The following is an 18,732-nucleotide window of genomic DNA, read 5'->3' on the forward strand; positions in this document are numbered from 1 at the left end:
GATGTCACTGTGATTAGCTACTTTAATTGCCTTTACTTTTTTTTTTAAGTTTATTTCTTTTGAGAGAGGGAGAGAGCAAGAATGAGCAGGGGAGGGGCAGAGAGAGAGGGAAAGAGAATCCCAAGCAAGCTTCACACTGATGGTGCAGAACCCTACACGGGGCTTGTACTCACAAACCATGATATCATGCCCTGAGCCAAAATCAAGAGTCAGACACTTAACCTACTGAGCCACCCAGGTTCCCCAAATTGCCTTTACTTTTAATTAATCATTAGCAATTTTGTCTAGAGTTGCACAATTAAAATTTATAAAATAGGGGATGCATAATGGTCTTGCTTAGATGATGTATGGTGACACTATTTATGAAATCGTTAAGGTACTTTTTTGCCAGGTACTGGTATGTGTGTGTATCTCTTATGTTCATGTTACTTGGTTACATCTAATATTAGCACAAAGTAATTAAAAAAAAAGCATAACATTGTGAGAAACAGAAACCCCAAGATTATGTTTATCAGGGATAAAAGTATGTATTTAAACTCAAGGATCTGGGGTTGCCATGGAACAAATCCAGCTTGCTACCTGTTTTTGTATGTCTTATGGGTTAAGGATGGATCTACATTTTTAAATGGTTGCAAAAATAAGAATGGTATTTTGTGACATGAGAAAATTATATGAAATCCAAGTTTCATTGTCTACAAATAATGTTCTATTGTGACACATCCATGTTTTTTCTTTCACATGTTGTCTATGACTACTTATGTGCTATGGCAGCAGAGTTGAGTAGTTACGACAGAAACTTTATGGCTTGTAAAGCTTAAAATATTTATTATCTGTCCCTCTACAGAAAAGTTTGCCCACCTCTGCCCTAAAAGAAACTAAAGTATTAGAAATAGATTAGGAACTTACTACGAGGTACTTAAGGCATTTCTGAAAGTCGAAACAAGAAGGTATGTTAATGGTAGTGTTTTTGGATTAGAAACACAGTTCTGTATTCCCATTTCCCTAATTCTTTGTTCTAAGTACCATTCAAGACTGCTAGCAGGATACAGTGCTTTAGTAGGACAGCAGATCCCTCAGTATGATATAAGAACCTGCTACTACTCATTACCTTTATGACTCTCACTGTGATCCAAGTTACTTTCATCTCTCTGATTGCTTTGATTTCACCCTTGCCTTCCAGTGAGTCCCAATATAGCAGCCACAGGGATCCTTTTAAGAGTCATGTCACCCCTCTGATTATGATTCACTTATAACTTTCCATCTTTCTTGATTCACAGTCAAAGCCATTACAGCACCTCTCAGAAGAAAATACTGGAAGATCTGTCCCCTATAACTCACTAATAGCTTATCTTCATTGTATTATTTTATTCTGTACCAGCCACCCTTGCTTTCTTGCTGTCCCTCAAATAGTCTAAAAACATTCCTACTCCAGACTGGTTTACTCCTTGTCCTCTCTGCCTAAATTATTCTCCACCCAGATATCCACATGGCTGATCCTCTCACTTCTTTCATGTTCTATATAGTAGTTTTATCAATTGCTGAGAATGGGGTATTGAATTTCCCAGCTATAACTGAGTTTTTTCTCTTTCTCTTTTCAGTTCTATCAGTTTTTTCTTCCATATATTTTGAAGCTGTCTTGTTTTGTGCATACACATTTGGGATTTCTAGGTCTTCTTGTTGGATTTTTTAAAATCATTATGTAATATCCCTTCTTGTTTCTGGTAAATTTTTACTCTGAGGTCTACTTTATGTGATATTAATATAGCTACTCTTGCTTTTAAAAAAATTAATGCTTCCATTGTATACATTTTCTGTCATTTTCTCTTTATTGTAAAATTTGGAGTTTCTTATAGCATATAGCTGGGTCATTTTTAAATTTTGATTTATTTTATTAAATTTTAAAATTTTATTTATTTTACTTATTTTTAGAAGTTTTAATGTAATGTAAGTGCCTTAATCCCCAAGTGCCCTCCTTAATCTCCATTACCTATATAACCAGTGCCCCCACCCACTTCTCCTCTGGTAACCATCAGTTTGTTCTCTATAGTTAAGAATCTATTTTGGGGGCACCTGGGTAGCTCAGTCGGTTGAGCATTTGACTTCAGCTCAGGTCATGATCTCACGGTTTGTGAGTTCCAGCCCCACGTTGGGCTCATTAGCTGTTAGCCTGTCAGTGCAGAGCTTCCTTTGGATCTTCTGTCCTCCTCTCTCTCTCTGCCCCTGCCCTGCTTGTGCTCTCTCAAACATAAGTAAATATTTTTTTAAAAAATCTGTTTCTTGGTTTGCCTCTGTCTCTTTTTTTTGTCCCTTTGCTCATTTGTTTTGTTTCTTAAATTCTGCATATCAGTGAAATCATATGGTATTTGTCTTTCTGTGACTTATTTCATTTAGCATAATACACTAGCTCCATCCATGTCCTTGCAAGTAGCAAGATTTCATTCTTTTTTATGGTTGAGTAATATTCCAGTGTGTGTGTGTGTGTGTGTGTGTGTGTGTGTGTGTGTGTGTAAACATACATATCTTCTTTATGCATTCATTCATCAATTGATGGTTACTTGGGCTGTTTCCATAATTATAGTGTTGCTATAAACATAGAGGTGCATATATCCACTTGAATTAGTGTCTCTGTATCCTTTGAATAAATACCCAGTAGTGTGATTGCTGGATTGTAGGGTAGTTCTGTTTTTAACTGTTTTTAATTTAAAATTAATTTTTAAAAAAAAGAGGTTAGAAAGGGAGAGAGCCAAAGCATAAGAGACTGTTAAAAACTGAGAACAAACTGAGGGTTGATGGGGGTTGGGAGGGAGGAGAGGGTGGGTGATGGGTATTGAGGAGGGCACCTTTTGGGATGAGCACTGGGTGTTGTATGGAAACCAATTTGTCAATAAATTTCAGAAAAAAAAAAAATTAAAAAAAAAATAAAAAAATAAAAAGCAAAAAAAAAAAAAAAATTAATTTTTAACTTTAACATACAGTTTTCCAGAGTGGCTGCACCAGTTTGCATTCCCACCAACAGTGCAAGAGGGTTCCCCTTTCTCCACATCTGTGCCAACATCTATTGTTTCTTGTGTTGTTGATTATAGCCATTCTGATAGGTGTGAGGTGATACCTCATTGTGATTTTGATTTGCATTCCCCTGACGATGAGTGATGTTGACCATCTTTTCATGTGTCTGTTGGCCATCTGTATGTCTTTGGAAAAATGTCTATGTTTTCTGTCCATTTTTTAATTGGATTATTCATTTTTCTGAGGGTTGAGTTGGGTCAGTTTTTTAAATCTGCTCTGATAATTTTTTAAAAGCGATTACTTTTTTAGAACACTTTTAGGTTAACAGCAATATTAAGAGGGTGGTATAGAGATTTCCCATATGCCCCCTGCCCACATGCAATTGCACAGCCTCCCCATTATTGTCTCCCACTAGAGTGGTACATTTGTCACAATTAATCAACCTATATTGACACATAGTGATCATTCAAACTCCATAGTTTGCATTATGGTTTACTCTTGGTGTTGTACATTCTGTGTGTTTGCATAAATATATAGTAACATGTATACATTATTATAATATCATACAGAGTATTGTTACCGCCCTGAAAATAATCTGTGCTCTGCCTCTTTATCCATCCTTATTCCTCTACTCCACCTGGCAACCACTGATCTTTTTATTGTCCTAGTAGTTTTGCCTTTTCAGAATGTCATGTAATTGGAATCATATAGTATGTAGCTTTTTCAGATTGGCTTCTTTTACCTGGTAATATGCATTTAAGTTTTTGCTGTGTCTTTTATACTTGATAGCTCTTTTCTTTTTAGCACTGAATAACATTCCATTTTCCAGATGTACCACAGTTTATTTATCCATGTACCTACTGAAGGACCTTTTGGTGCTTCCAAGTTTCTACCAATTATGAATAAAGTTGATGTCAACATCTGTGTGTAGGTTTCATGTGGTTATAGGTTTTCAGCTTCTTTGGGTAAATACCAAGAAGCATGGTTGGTGGATTGTTTGGTAACAGAAGTTTGTAATTTTTTTTTTAAATTGTATTTTTTTTTAAATTGTATTTTTTAAATTGTATCAGCATACAGTGCTATTACAGAAACATTGATTGTATTCCCTATGCTGTACCTTTTATCTCCGTGACTTATTCATTTCATAACTGGAAGACTATATCTCTCATACCCCTTTCACCCATTTTTTTCATCCCCCAGCCCCACTTCTCTCTAGCAACCATTAGTTTGTTCTCTGTATTTATAGGCCTGATTCTGCTTTTGTTTGTTTATTCATTTGTTCTGTTTTTTTAGAATCTCCATATAAGTGAAATAATATGGTATTTGTCTTCTTTGACTTACTTGACATTGTTATTTTTTAAAATTATGTACTCAACATAGTATCTTCTAGGTTTAACCGTGGTGTTGCACATGGCATGATTACATCCTTTTTGTGGCTGTATAATATTCTCTCTGTATATCACCTTTTTCTTGTTCATTTGTCTATTGATCATCACTTAGGTTACTTCTGTATCTTGACTATTGTAAATGATTCTGTGATAAACATAGGGGTGCATATACCTTTTCAAGTTAATGTTTTGTTTCCTTTGGGTAGATTATTGGATCACATGATATTTCTTTTAATTTTTTGAGGAACCTCCATACTGTTTTTCACGGTTCAAAACAATTTACAATAGTGCAGCAGGATTTCTTTTTTTCCACATCCTCAACACTTGTTATTTCTTGTGGTTTTGATTTTAGCCATTCTGACAAGTGTAAGGTGATATCTCATTGTGGTTTTGATTTGTTTCCCTGATAATTAGTGGCATTGAACATCTTTTCATGTATCTGTTGGCCATCTGTATCTCTTCTTTAGAAAAATATTTAGTTAATCCTCTGCCCATTTTTAAATTAGATTGTCTGTCTTCAGAAGTTCTTAATTTTATTGAGTAATAGCTTATCAATTATTTCTTTCGTGAGTCATGCTTTTGGTATTATATCTAAAAAGCCATTGCCATACCCAAAGTTATCTGGCTTTTCTCTGATGTTATTTTCTAGGAGTGTTATAGTTTTAAGTTTTACATTTAGGTCTGTGATCCATTTTGAGGTAATTTTTGTGAAGAGTGTAAGGTATGGGAGAAGATATTTGTTTTCTTTAAGTGGATGTCCAGTTGTCCTAACATCATTTGTTGAAAAGAATATCTTTGCTCCATAGTATTGCCTTTGCTTCTTTGTCAAAGTTAAGTTAACTATATTTATGTGGGACTGTTTCTGAGATGCCTGTTCTGTTCCACTGTTGTCTGTTGTCTATGTGTTCAACAGTACCACACTATCTGGATTACTGTAGCTTTATCAGGTAAATCTTGAGGGAGAGTAGTATCAGTCCTCCAACTTTGTTCTCCTTCAACATTGTATTGCTGTTCTGCATCTTTGGATTTTTCACATAAATTTTACAATCAGTTTGCCAATATCCAAAAAATATCTTGCTGGGATTTTGATGGCATTGCACTGAATCTATAGATTAAGTTGTGAAGAATTGATATCTTGACAATATTGAGTCTTCCTATTCATTCATGAACATGGAATAGCTATTTATTTGGTTTTTCTTTGGTTCTATTTATAAGAGTTTTGTTAGTCTTTGTTTTTTAATTGGTACATTTAGACTAATAGGTTTGTGGTTTTTTTTTTATGGAAACACAAATTTTTATAGTTTGCCTGAATGGTATGAATAGCAAGTCCCAAGAGATTCTTTCAAGGAGAAGTCAGAAAAGGCTTTCGAAGTACTGCTCTTTACCCTTTTTCTCTGAACAGCAGTGGTGGTTCAGATTTAGGTACTTTATGAAGAAGACAAAGAAAAGGCCTTTCTTTTTTGTGTTCAACTCTATTCTAGTTAGTGTTTTCTTTGTTTCCATGTGCAGTCTGTCCCTCCTAAAACTCTCACTTACATTCATTATCTTCTCATTATATGTTTTCCACTTTTTATCTTTTGGATTTTGTTTTGTGACCATAAAGTTTCAGATTGAAATATAAATTTCTTACTGTGCTATTTCCGTGGTCTTTCCTGTGATCTGACCCCAACATATTTTATGAACATTGTTTCCCTTTGTTCCTCTTCTGTAACTTAATAGTGTAACCAGCTGAACAACTTTTTTTCTTTGTTCTTGCCCTTCTCTGGGACTTTGTTATACCACCCATTACCCCCAAATAATTTGTAAATTAAAGGAATATTAGAAAGTATGGAGGAGAAGAGATGGAATATAATCTAACTCTCCAGGTTCAGAGTGGCCAGGTGTCAAAAGTATCAGTGCGAATAAAGCAACCCAGATGTTACAGAGGACCAGAGGAAACGGAGAAAGACAATTAGAACTTACCAGCTGATACTGGACCAATTACTAAAAAAGAAAATAAAATACATTATTAGTTTTTAAAATTATGCACTCAGTTCCTATTGAAAATCTACTTGGAATATTGGAAAAGGACTATTGGGAAACATTAAATCTTATATAAATATGCTATCCCTTATTCATTCAATATTAGCTACACTTTAATAATGTAAGTAGGTAGAATTTTTTGGAAGACCTGTTTGGTGGATTATATGAGTAAAAGTTAGTTTTTTTTTTTTTTTTAATTTTTTTTTTTTCAACGTTTATTTATTTTTGGGACAGAGAGAGACAGAGCATGAACGGGGGAGGGGCAGAGAGAGAGGGAGACACAGAATCGGAAACAGGCTCCAGGCTCTGAGCCATCAGCCCAGAGCCTGACGCGGGGCTCGAACTCACAGACCGCGAGATCGTGACCTGGCTGAAGTCGGACGCTTAACCGACTGCGCCACCCAGGCGCCCCAAAAAGTTAGTTTTTTTAATGAAAATTTTTTTTAAACACTCTTAACCATGCCAAGGGTCACAGCCTTGAAGGAGACTGGTTACCAGTTAAAGGTTACTAAAGTTCCTTCTTCATCTTCTTCACTGTATTTCAACATTTTATCTCCCTTGCAAACCTCTATCACCATGTCAGCTTTCATTGTATTCCTTTTTGCAGTATAGAAAGATTATTTTAACTATCAATTTAAAAACTTTTCTCACGATCATTTATCTCTGTTTTTTTTTCTTTCTGATAATCTCTAGGGTTAAATCCAGATTCTAAATCCATTTTAAGAGGTAGCATGAGTCATAAATTCAGCAATGTTATAAGATATAAAAATCAATATGTAAAAATCTGTTGCATTTCTATTCACCAATAATGAGGCAGCAGAAAAAGAAATCAAGGAATCAATCCCATTTGCAATTGCACCAAAATAATAAGATACCTAGAAATAAACGTAACAAAAGAGGTAAAATCAGATCTGTACTCTGAAAACTATAGAACGCTTATGAAAGAAATTGAAGACAAAGAAATGGAAAAACATTCCATGCTCATGGATTGGAAGAACAAACATTGTTAAAATGTCTATATCACCCAAAGCAACCTACACATTTAATGCAATCCCTAACAAAAACCATCAGCAGTTTTTGCAGAGCTAGAACAAACAATCCAAAAATTTATGGAACCACAAAAGATGCTGAATAGCCAAAGCAGTCCTGAAAAAGGAAAACAAAACTGGAGGCATCACGATTCCAGATTTCAAACTTTATTACAAAGCTGTAGTCATCAAGACAGTATGATACTGGCACAAAAACAGACCTATATAGTTCAATGGAACAGAATAGAGAACCCAGAAATGGACCCACAATTATATGGCCAACTCATCTTTGACAAAGCAGGAAAGTTTATCCAATGGAAAAAGAAACAGGCTCTTCAACAAATGGCATTGGGAAAACTGGACAGCAACATGCAGAAGAATGAGACTGGACCATTCTCTTATACCATACACAAAAATAAATTCAAAATGGATGAAAGACCTAAATGTGAGACAGGAAACCATCAAAATCTTAGAGGAGAACAAAAACAGCACCCTCTCTGAACTCAAGCAGAGCAACTTTTTACTGGACATGTTGCTGAAGGCAAGGGAAACAAAAGCAAACATGGAACTATTGGGACTTTATCAAGTTAAAATGCTTCTGCACAGCAAAGGAAACAATAAAACTAAAAAGCAGCCTACAGAATGGAAGATATTTGCAAACCACATATCTGATAAAGGGTTAGTATCCAAAATCTCTAAAGACCTTCTCAAACTCAACACCCAAAAACCAGACAATCTAGTTAAGAAATAGGCAGAAGAAATGAATAGACACTCTTCTAAAGAAGACATACAGATGGCCATCAAGACACATGAAAAGATGCTTAACATGACTTATCATCAGGGAAATACAAATCAAAACCACAATGAGATACCACCTCACACCTGTCAGATTGGTTAAAATTAACAATACAGGAAACAACAGGTGTTTGCAAGATGCAGAGAAAGGGGAACCCTCTTGCACTGCTGGTGGGAATACAAACTAGTGCAGCTACTTTGGAGAATAGTATGGAGGTTCCTCAAAAACCTAAAAATACAGCTACCGTACAATCCAGCAATTGCAATATTAGGTATTTATCCAAAGGATACAAAAATACATATTAAAAGGGGTACATGCTCCCCAATATTTATAGCAGCATTATCAATAATAGCCAAACTCTGGAGAGAGCCCAAATGTCCATCAACTGATGAACGGATAAAGAAGATGTGGCATGTATGTACAATGGAGTATTACTCAGCCATCCAAAAGAATGAATTCTTGCCATTTGTAACAACGTGGATGGAACTTGAATGTATTATGCTAAGCAAACTAAGTCAATCAGAGACAAATGCCATATGATTTCACTCATATGTGGAATTTAAGAAACAAAACAGTTGTGGGAAGTAGGGGGTGGGGAAGAAAAGTGAGGGAAACAAACCACAAGAGACTTAACAATAGAGAAAAAACTGAGGGTGGAAGGGGGCTGGAGGGTGGAAGGAGGCGGGTGGGGCATGGGCTTAGATGGGTGATGGGTACTAAGAATGGCACTTGTGATGAGCACTGGGTGTTGAATTCTACTCCTGAAACCAATATTGCACTCTACTTTAACTAAAATTTAAATTAAGAAAAAACAGAAGTAGAATGAGTTAGACAGTAAGAAGTAGACAGTAAAAAGTAGAATGAGTTAGACGGTAAGTGTAGAATAGGATACAGTAAGGATTATAACTATTATCATAAGTGAGAAATCCCCAAAGTTTCAATTTCCTGATCCTCTTTAACAGTCCTAAATCTTTCAAGATAGTTATCTTTAGTGTCAGCAAAATGGAGTCGAGTTTAGCTGCTCTTCATTATCAGTTTTTATGCGAATTTAAAACTCTACAAGAGCTAGCAATGATTATTTAGATTTCACTCATTTATTTCTTTCCTGTTTCGATCTCTTATCTCATAATGTCTTTGTTCTGTTCTTCACTTTCCATAATATTATTATTCTAGGTCCATCCTTTATTTACTGATTCCTTGTCATACTTAAAAAAATACCTGAAGTAGGGGCGCCTGGGTGGCGCAGTCGGTTAAGCGTCCGACTTCAGCCAGGTCACGATCTCGCGGTCTGTGAGTTCGAGCCCCGCGTCAGGCTCTGGGCTGATGGCTCAGAGCCTGGAGCCTGTTTCCGATTCTGTGTCTCCCTCTCTCTCTGCCCCTCCCCCGTTCATGCTCTGTCTCTCTCTGTCCCAAAAATAAATAAACGTTGAAAAAAAAAAATTAAAAAAAAAATACCTGAAGTAAAGTCTTATTATTTTAGGAAATTTGTTCTATTTTTTTAATAAGTCCATATAATATCTGTCCTCCTTATCCTTTGCATCAGTAGATTTTTCACTTAAAATCAGTAATTTTTGGAAATGCAGAAAAATCTGACAGCAAAGAGAAGATGGAAAAGTATGCCACTTAAGTTTGCGTTAACAGAAGCGATTTCAGCCCATGGCAGCATGAAACCTGAATCCTGTGGGAGTCCAAAGGATGCTAGACTTGCCAAGCAGCAGTATTGGTGGGTTTGGGGAAAAAACTAATCAACCTAACACAAAATTTAAGCTCACCAAAATTCAGTAACTAATCATATTCTTTATAGCAGATGAGGAAAAGAATTCCTGAAACTGTCCTCCTTCCTAAGAAGGAAGCTGCCAAGAAATACAGTAAATCCACTCTTCCATTGTTTTGTTCGGTAGCTTTAGGCCAAAGGGCAAAGCTGGAGGCATCAGTATATCCCCAACTTTGTATAAACTGCGGCAGAGTGGTGGGGGATGGCATGCAATAACTATTATTGTTATGCTATTAGGAGTTATTAATAGATATTAGTTTCCAGTTAGTATCAAATATTAATTTTGTATAGTTATTGACAAGCATTACTTATGAGTTTTAAGCTAATAGTGACTGTAAAGACTGTTACAATAAATTAAAAATTTATTCTTTGCTTATAGGTCATTTAGAAAAGAGTTGAAATACAGTCATGAGATAAAAATGGCTGGCTTTTTTTGAGGTGGAGGGAATATGGAAAGCTGCTGAGAGATAGGCAGCTGGTGAGTTTACACAGAAAGTTTTATCCAAGTCAAAGTCATACCTCCACCTAGTGTCTTGAACAGAATTTGTCTTAATTCTAGTGCTCTTAAAAATAGTAAGAATGGGCAAATGTTATATAATCTGATAAAAATACCCAGCTCTTTCACAATACTTAAAGTGATTGCACTAGCTTATTTCAACTTTGAGGCTCTTTATGACTCCCAAATAAAGGGCTAAAACTACTAGAGGTACTTCACAATCCTCCATCAAACACATAAAAATATACAGCATAGGGAACATAGTCAATGATATTGTGACAGATGGTAGCATAATGTATAGAGTTTTCCAATCACTGTGTTGTACACTTGAAACTAATGTAACATTGTGTGTCAATGTACCTTAATAGAGAAAAAAAAAATAGGTCCTCTTTGGAAAGATTAATAAAGAAAAAAACCTTAATAACTAATACTTAAGTAATAGTATGAATAAATAATAGATAAAGTAAGAAAATAATAATAAATAAAAAGTTGATAATTTAAAAAAAACCTTAATTAAAAAAAGACAAATAGGTCCTCTTTGGAAGGATTATTTTAGAAGAGTAACATGGGGCGCCTGGGTGGCTCAGTCGGTTAAGCGTCCGACTTCAGCTCAGGTCATGATCTCATGGCTCCTGAGTTTGAGCCCCTTGTAGGACTCTGGTGCTAACAGGTCAGAGCCTGGAGCCTGCTTGGGATTCTGTGTCTCCCTTTCTCTCTGCCCCTCCCATGCCTGCACTCTGTCTCTCGCTTTCTCTCCCAAAAATAGGTAAACATTAAACAATTTTTTTCAAAAAGTAATATAGTCTCTCTGCCTAATTGAGTTGGTGAGGTCATCATCCTTCAGTAACTAGAACATAAAAACTTTAAGTCTATTTTAGGTGATATAGATAAGGATAGGGAAATATACACAATTCTTGGGAGATTGGGGGAAAAATTCCACATTCGCGGGTGAGTTTTGAAAAAGTGTTTCTCTTGAAAATCATCCACTGAAAAGTATGCTAAAGTAGACACTTTGAAGCACTAGTAGGAGGAAGGAATCAGGTGTTGCCACATTTGAACTTAGCTTTTGACTTTCATGCCCTTTCTCTTTTGGCTGAGAGAAGATAACTAGAGATAACACAAATTAAAGCTTTAGAGAAATTAAATAATTCACCCAAAGCACATATCTGGTTAAGTGTTTTAGCTGGGATTTGAAACTAGGTCCATCTGATTACCTGATTAACCATTGCAGTATATTACCTTAGCATTTTTTTTACAGATTAATATCATGCAAAGAATTAAAAAAAATAATTTTTACTAATTAATATCATGCAAAACCCCCCAAATAATATCATGCAAATGGTTTTATTCCATATTTAGAATTATTCCTTAGAGCATCTCTCTTGAAATGGAATTATGAGTTTAAGGGAAACTGTATTTCATTGTACCTTGCAACATACTGAAAGTTTGCTTTCTAAAAGGTTACAGAAATTTAAATGGGGTCAGTGGTGTATGATGAATGTATAATTTTTCCCAAAGCATTTCTGTCATTGCTTTAAAATTTTCTTTTTATTAGCTGAAAAATACTACCTCAGTGTTTTAATATTCATCTATCTATCTATCAATCAATCAATCTATCTAAACACTGGGCATACTATAGTTTCTAAATTCATCTGTAACTTAAAGAGGTACTAGGTAATGGGGATATAAAGGGGGTTGAGAATGTGAATGTGAAATCCTTTACTTAAAGGAAATTTTTCTAAAGGACACTGGAATTAAGAAATAGGTGAATGATCACTTACCAATAGGTATTGGAGTAACTGGCAGAATAATATGAAACAAAAATATATTAGCAGAGTTTTTGGATCAAGAATATAGTTTCCTTTTTTTCTTTTCCCAAGATATTAGCAAATAGATGTTTGGAAGACGGCCAAACCCCCCAGTAAAAACATCCGTAATGAAATAAGAGGGATTAGTATTTCTTTTGTGTTACAGGAATAGTTTCATTCTCATGTAACTGGCTTTCTTATATTTCATTTTAGTAGAAAGGCAGAGTAGGCTAGAATACATGTCCTTAGGTCATTCTTTTTCTTTATCACCTAGTATGGAGGATTTAAATCCCACAGAGAACTGTTAAATTGTAAATTTGAATGCTAATTATCATTACGCTTTTTTTCCTTTTTACACCTAAGATATCTTCCTGATTTTTCCTCTGCCCCTTGTTGGTATTTCCACATTTGTGATATTCCACCTTATGTATCTTTCCTTTTATTTGTTATTAAAAGCTATTTGCAATTGGTTTTAGAAAAAAAATTTGTTTCTTTTATAGTCTCTTAGTCAAATGTTTATTTTTTCTATTGAGTAATAACCTAGTAGGTTGCCAAGAGGGAGAGGAAATATTTATAAACACAAGAATTGAATGGAAATGGTCAGAGTTAGAAAAAATTTTCTCCTTATTTTGGGAACCCATCTTGTACCAGATTTAGGAAGAGAAACAGAACTTATTGATAGGTACTGCTATATATACTAAAATCCAAACACAAGTTATTAGGATAGGTTGATATTGATAACAAAATTTACATTGACGTTAATCTTACTGATACTGTTTCCAGACGGGAATTTCTAGAATGAAAAAGGGAAAGCAAACTCTAGCCTTTCACATGAGTTATCTTAGTCTCTCTTTTCCAGTAGCATAGTCATTTTGAAAGAGTGGCAAGGAACTGACTGGTTTTCCTTTTATCATCCAGTTTCTTTGGGAAATTGAATACCACAGAGCTGGAAAAGCCTTATTTTCTATATATTTTTGCTTTCATTTTCATTCTACTCCCTTCTTTCATTTGCTTACTCTGAGTTTTCCCACTTTTCTCTGTCATTTATGCCTTGTATTTAGTTGAAAATGTATTTTGTTGAAAAGTAGAGTCAATCCGAAGAGATTTTCATCTCATTCTTAATTATTTCTTTTTATCAGTTTCATTTTCCAGATATTATTCAGTAATCCAAGAGACAAAACGTTGGTTGAGGTGTAAGCAAAGATCAGTGCACAGGAGCAGCTCCAGCCAGTCAGAAATGAGGATAAATCCTACTTTTCCTGCCTCCCTCCTCAGACCATAGTTTATGATTCTGTTATGTCCTTATCATGAGTGTTAAGCATGTAAAGTCTTGCTTTAGGTAGGACATTTTAGCTTACTAGGAAAAAAAATCAACATGATTGATTTTTCCACCAATCTGTGGTTTGTGTTTTGTGAAAAATGATAAATATTCCAGTAGAATTCTGAGGAGAGGGTGTGAGAAATAGAAATGTCAATCTTTCTTTTGAAATGGAAACAGCTACGTTTAGGAAAAATACCCACAGTGAGTGCATAACAGAAATATCAAACAGAAAGAGAGTTTCTTAGAATTGCAATGTCTTAAAGTGGATACCAAGAACATGGCTGTCATTGATACTGTTCAATGGGTGAAGACAGAAATATACTCTCTTTTATTACCAAAGCATTATTTGTCAGATGCAAGAGCTCCATTTTTAGAAGTGGAGAGAAATGAACTACTTTTTCTTTATATTCTCCTCAACTTCACTGAATAAGAAGCATGTCAGGAATGTTTAAATTCATACGCAAACTCCAGGAGGGCAGTTATTCTCTTCTCTTCTCCCTGCTGTATTCCCAGTGCCTGGCACAGGGTAGGCCCTCAATAAATATATATATATTTGAATGAGTAAGATCTCAATTTAACTTTGCCAACTCAGTTTTATTTCTGTCATTAAATTTTCTACCAAAAGCATTTAAAGACTCTAGTAGTGAAAGTAGTAACAACTAGCATATTTTTCTATAGGTGACAATTTACAAAAAATGTTCAGAAGTATTGTTTCTAATTCCAGGTCAGCGTTAGCCATTTCATTATTTGATCTGCCATCTATGGGTTTTTTTCTTTCTAAAGTATTCATCATTTACTTTAGAGGAAGTTATTGAATACAAAAACAGGAGAGACAAACTTCAAAATTTTGAATGTCAGGGTCTTTCATGTCCAGAAAAGGACATAACAGGTATGGGAACCAACCCCAGAATTGATGAATAGATATAGAACTTACTTGGGTATTCTTCTCTTTCTGTGGAAAAAAAAATCAAATAAATAAATGAGTGAAAGGTTTCTGGATGAACAATGGAGTTACTTCTTAAACTTTATGCTGGAAGTTTTAGAAATAGGACTTTGAGAAACTACCAAATCTGTATTTAGAATCAATTCACTATGATGCAAGAATAAGTATCTTTCAGATCACTCTGCCCCAGTCTTTCTTAATTTGAGTGCCTTTTTGGAAAGAAAGGTTAAGAATGGAATCATTGGGAGATGCTATTTCTTCCTTTTAGTTTCTGTCTGCTAATTCAAACTCTCAAAAAAACATTGACTGATGGGGCAGGTGCCCATGTGGCTCTGTCAATTTAGCATCCGACTCTGATTTTCAGCTCAGGTCTTGATCTCATGGTTTGTGAGTTCAAGCCCCCGCCTCAGGCTCTGCACTGACAGTGTGGAACCTGCTTGTGATTCTCTCTCTCTTTCTCTCTCTGAACCTCCCCTCCTCAAAAAATAAATATTTTTTTTAACGTTTATTTATTTTTGAGACAGAGAGAGACAGAGCATGAACGGGGGAGGGTCAGAGAGAGAGAGGGAGACACAGAATCTGAAACAGGCTCCAGGCTCTGAGCAGTCAGCACAGAGCCTGATGCAGGGCTCGAACCCACGGACTGCGAGATCATGACCTGAGCCGAAGTTGGACTCTTAACTGACTGAGCCACCCAGGCGCCCCTAAATAAGTATTTTGAAAAACCCATTGACGGGTAAGATTTTTCTCACTTACACTTTGTTTTCTTATTATTATTCCTCTCTTCCCATCATTTCTTTGGGATGATTGTGTTGGTTTATCATGATCATTACTGTGATTCTTGTTGGCTAATTACTGTTCATTATGTTCATTTTAGAAAGGTTTCTCTTTTCCCCGTAAGCATAAGTATCTTAGGGCTGGGTGACCATATTTCTCACTGAGATGGAGGCACTGCCAGACTTTTAGAGTCCAGATTAGATTCCCAGCCTCTGCTGCTCATTAATTGTGGGATCATGGGCAAGTTACTTAGTTTCACTATTTTCTTCTCTTTGTAATAGGAATAACAATACTTATCTGATATAATGTATACGCACATATAAGGCCCTGAATAAAGTCCCTGACACACTGTAATTACTGAATAAGTATTATTTATTATTATACTACCACCATATTAAGTACCAATTTTAATTATAGCCTCCAAATGGACATGGATAGTTGAAAATGGAACAAGTTACTGGAAATAGGAATAAGAAAACAAGCTAGAAGACAAAGAATGCTGGAAATACTAATAAAACCAGAGGCAGGAATATAAATCTTAAATTTTGGTAGATTCACACTAAAAACAGGACACAAAAGGGCCTCTACATACCATAAAACACCAATGATAATAATATAATTGAGAGAAACATGGGACTTACTCTTAGATTTCTCAGGTCTTGCTTTAATAAAAAAAAGACAAACAAACAAATTAGTGTGGTTGTCTGATGAAACAGAAACACATTTTCACTGATGTCATTCCAGTAGAAGCATCACACACTGAACAGTAGTGACAAGGGGCATTTGCCTTGGGAATGTTCTGGAAGGAAGGATACAGAGCCAGTGACGAAGCTCACTTTTCCCTTTCCCCTCTAGGTCTCTGATTGTGTGAAATCAGGAAATGTGTCGTATCCCAACCTATTTTAATTGAGTTACTTTCTTTCTCTTCCTCTGTCATTTTTCTTTTCTACTCTCTACCCACATTCTCCATCTCTGCAGTCCTCGCCATTGTTCCTTACTTGGTTTGCCCATACTGTCACTCCCTTCTATGAGAGCAGGTTCTATCTTCTCTTCATCAAACCCCACACTCAGTATGGTCTCTGAGAGAGCAGACACTTAACAAATCTGTGCTGAATCAAGGAAGAAATTCTCCCTACTGTAGCCAGCATCATGTTGCTCCCCCTTTCCCTCTGTTCTCTTCAAGCACCCATTAAGAAGGTTCTGTGCCTTGCAGGTGAAACAGGTATGGGGTATTTGAAGGCACACAGTGATCTCTGCTATAAGATGTATGAGGGTGAGCAGAAGAGACTGCTGGGAGAGGGGTGATCATATGACGTTTTGTGCCTAAGCCCTGGAAGGTTTTTAGCTGTAAGATTTTGAAAACTTAATCAGACCAGGAACAATAAGTTCAAAGTTATGTTTTTGTTTTTTTGTTTTTTGTTTTAAATCTAGCAAGAGTTGAAATAATACACGTTTGGGGCAGCTTGTTCTTTTTTTCTAGGAAATCATTAAAAGGGCCACGTATGAAAAAAAACAAAGCAGAGATCACATGACAAAGTGAGATTTGAAAAGGAGATATCTGATACACTATGACTCCAAGTAATCAAACTACGTGTAAGAATGGAAAACCCACAAAGAAGATTATTGTTTTCTTTCTTTCTTTTTTTAAATTTTTTTAATGTTTGTTTATTTTTGAGAGAGAGCATGAGCAGGAGAGGGACAGAGAGAGAGGGATACACAGAATCTGAAGCAGGCTCCAGGCTCTGAGCTGTCAGCACAGAGCCTGATGCGGGGCTCGAATCCACAAGCCATGAGATCATTACCTAAGCTGAAGTAGGACACTTAACCGATTGAGCCACCCAGGCGCTTCTAGATTATTGTTTTCTATGTATGAACTTGGATTGTGCTAATGGTGAAAACTGTTCCTTGAGTGTGTAAGAATGTGTGTGTGTGTGTGTGTGTGTGTGTGTGTGTGTGTATTCTTGTTTACAGTTGAGTAAGCAGCAATTTCACTGAAGCAGTGTTATGAGACTGAACTCAATCTGTGCTGTTTTGGAGCTCAGGTTATAAGTATCAGTGCAGAGTATGAAAATTTTATTTTTCTTGGACCCAGCACCCTGAGGCACTCTGAAGATCAGTGGCTTTTTCATGATGACCTGCCTTCTCTTTGAGATATTGTAAAAAATAATAATACCTCAGGAATCAATAATCATACTACCTATCATGTAACATTTGTCATATTTGTTCCCAACTTTTCTTCTAAGAAAGAAAATAATACAGGGATGGATAAAATTCCTTTGAATCACCAACCCCAGGTTCATTTTCTTCCCTCAATTATGAGTTCAATGTATATCCAATTATTTTTAAAGGTACTTTCATATATATGTGGATACTTAAGGAATATGGTGGGTTTGAATATTTTTGCTTTAATTTGCGTGTCATCTTTTAGTATCATTTTGTATCAGATGTCATTTTGCATCTGGTTTGTTTCATTCAACACTATGATTTGAGATGTTGCTTATATACACATAGATACGTAGTTAGTTCATTTTAAGCTGCTGTGTATTATCCTATCAGCATACATATGTTAATTTATTTTTGACTTTTGATTATTAAAAAGTCACAACAAACATCTTTGTACGTGACATTTTATGTACATATGTATGACTTTAGTGTTTATACCCAGAAGTAGAATTCAGAGTATGCTTTAGATTTAATTTAGATATTGACAAATTGCTGTTCAGAGAGAGTTGACACTTAACCACATATCTCAATAAATATTTGATCTTGTCAAGCTTTAAAATTTTGGCCAGTATATTTTGAGAAAAGTAATATCTCATTTTCATGTTGTATTTTTGATCATTAATGAAATTTGGCAATTTATGTTTATTAGGCATTCAATTTCCCTATTTTGTGAACTGTTTATTCTTGTCCTTAAGTCATGTAATTTATTTTTCTTACCGATTGTGGGATTTTATTTATATTCTTAATGCTGTATAACATTGATAACTATGCACACTGCAAAAATTTTCTCTCAACCAACTCCCTCTTGTCTTTTAACTTTGTTTGTACTGTGTTTGGTCCATAAGAAGTTTTGAGTTTTTGTTAGTCAACACTTATTTTACCTTTTTTTCTGGGTATTTTAGAAGGAAGCCTCCTTCCTACCTGAGTCATATATCAATTCTATTGTGTTTTCTTACATGGTAATAGATATTTAGGTATTTAATTCAGCTGGATTTACTTTAGGAAAGTATGAGGTAGAACGTCTTTTGACCTGAGACTAATTATTGAATTCTTCATCTGTTATGAGCTCAACTTTCTCATACAATAAGGATCTGTCTCTGGGTTTTTTATTTTGTCTCACTGATTTTTTTTTCCAGCTTCACCGAGATAT

At 35.4% G+C, this 18,732-nt stretch overlaps 1 protein-coding gene across 1 annotated transcript in view; it reads right to left on the reverse strand.

Moving 5' to 3' along the window:
* The window catches only part of TSBP1 (testis expressed basic protein 1), an 88,433-nt gene that overhangs the window by 19,081 nt on the left and 50,620 nt on the right, over positions 1-18,732 (reverse strand). The window contains exons 25-28 of the mRNA XM_047860350.1: positions 16,001-16,082; positions 14,574-14,591; positions 12,292-12,309; positions 6,357-6,377 (exon numbers count right to left, since the gene is read on the reverse strand). Coding sequence (XP_047716306.1) covers positions 6,357-6,377; positions 12,292-12,309; positions 14,574-14,591; positions 16,001-16,082 — 139 coding nt within the window. The remainder of the gene's footprint in view (positions 1-6,356; positions 6,378-12,291; positions 12,310-14,573; positions 14,592-16,000; positions 16,083-18,732) is intronic.

The sequence above is a fragment of the Prionailurus viverrinus genome, chromosome B2 (assembly GCF_022837055.1).
Source record: "Prionailurus viverrinus isolate Anna chromosome B2, UM_Priviv_1.0, whole genome shotgun sequence".
NCBI classification, from domain to species: Eukaryota; Metazoa; Chordata; class Mammalia; order Carnivora; family Felidae; genus Prionailurus; species Prionailurus viverrinus.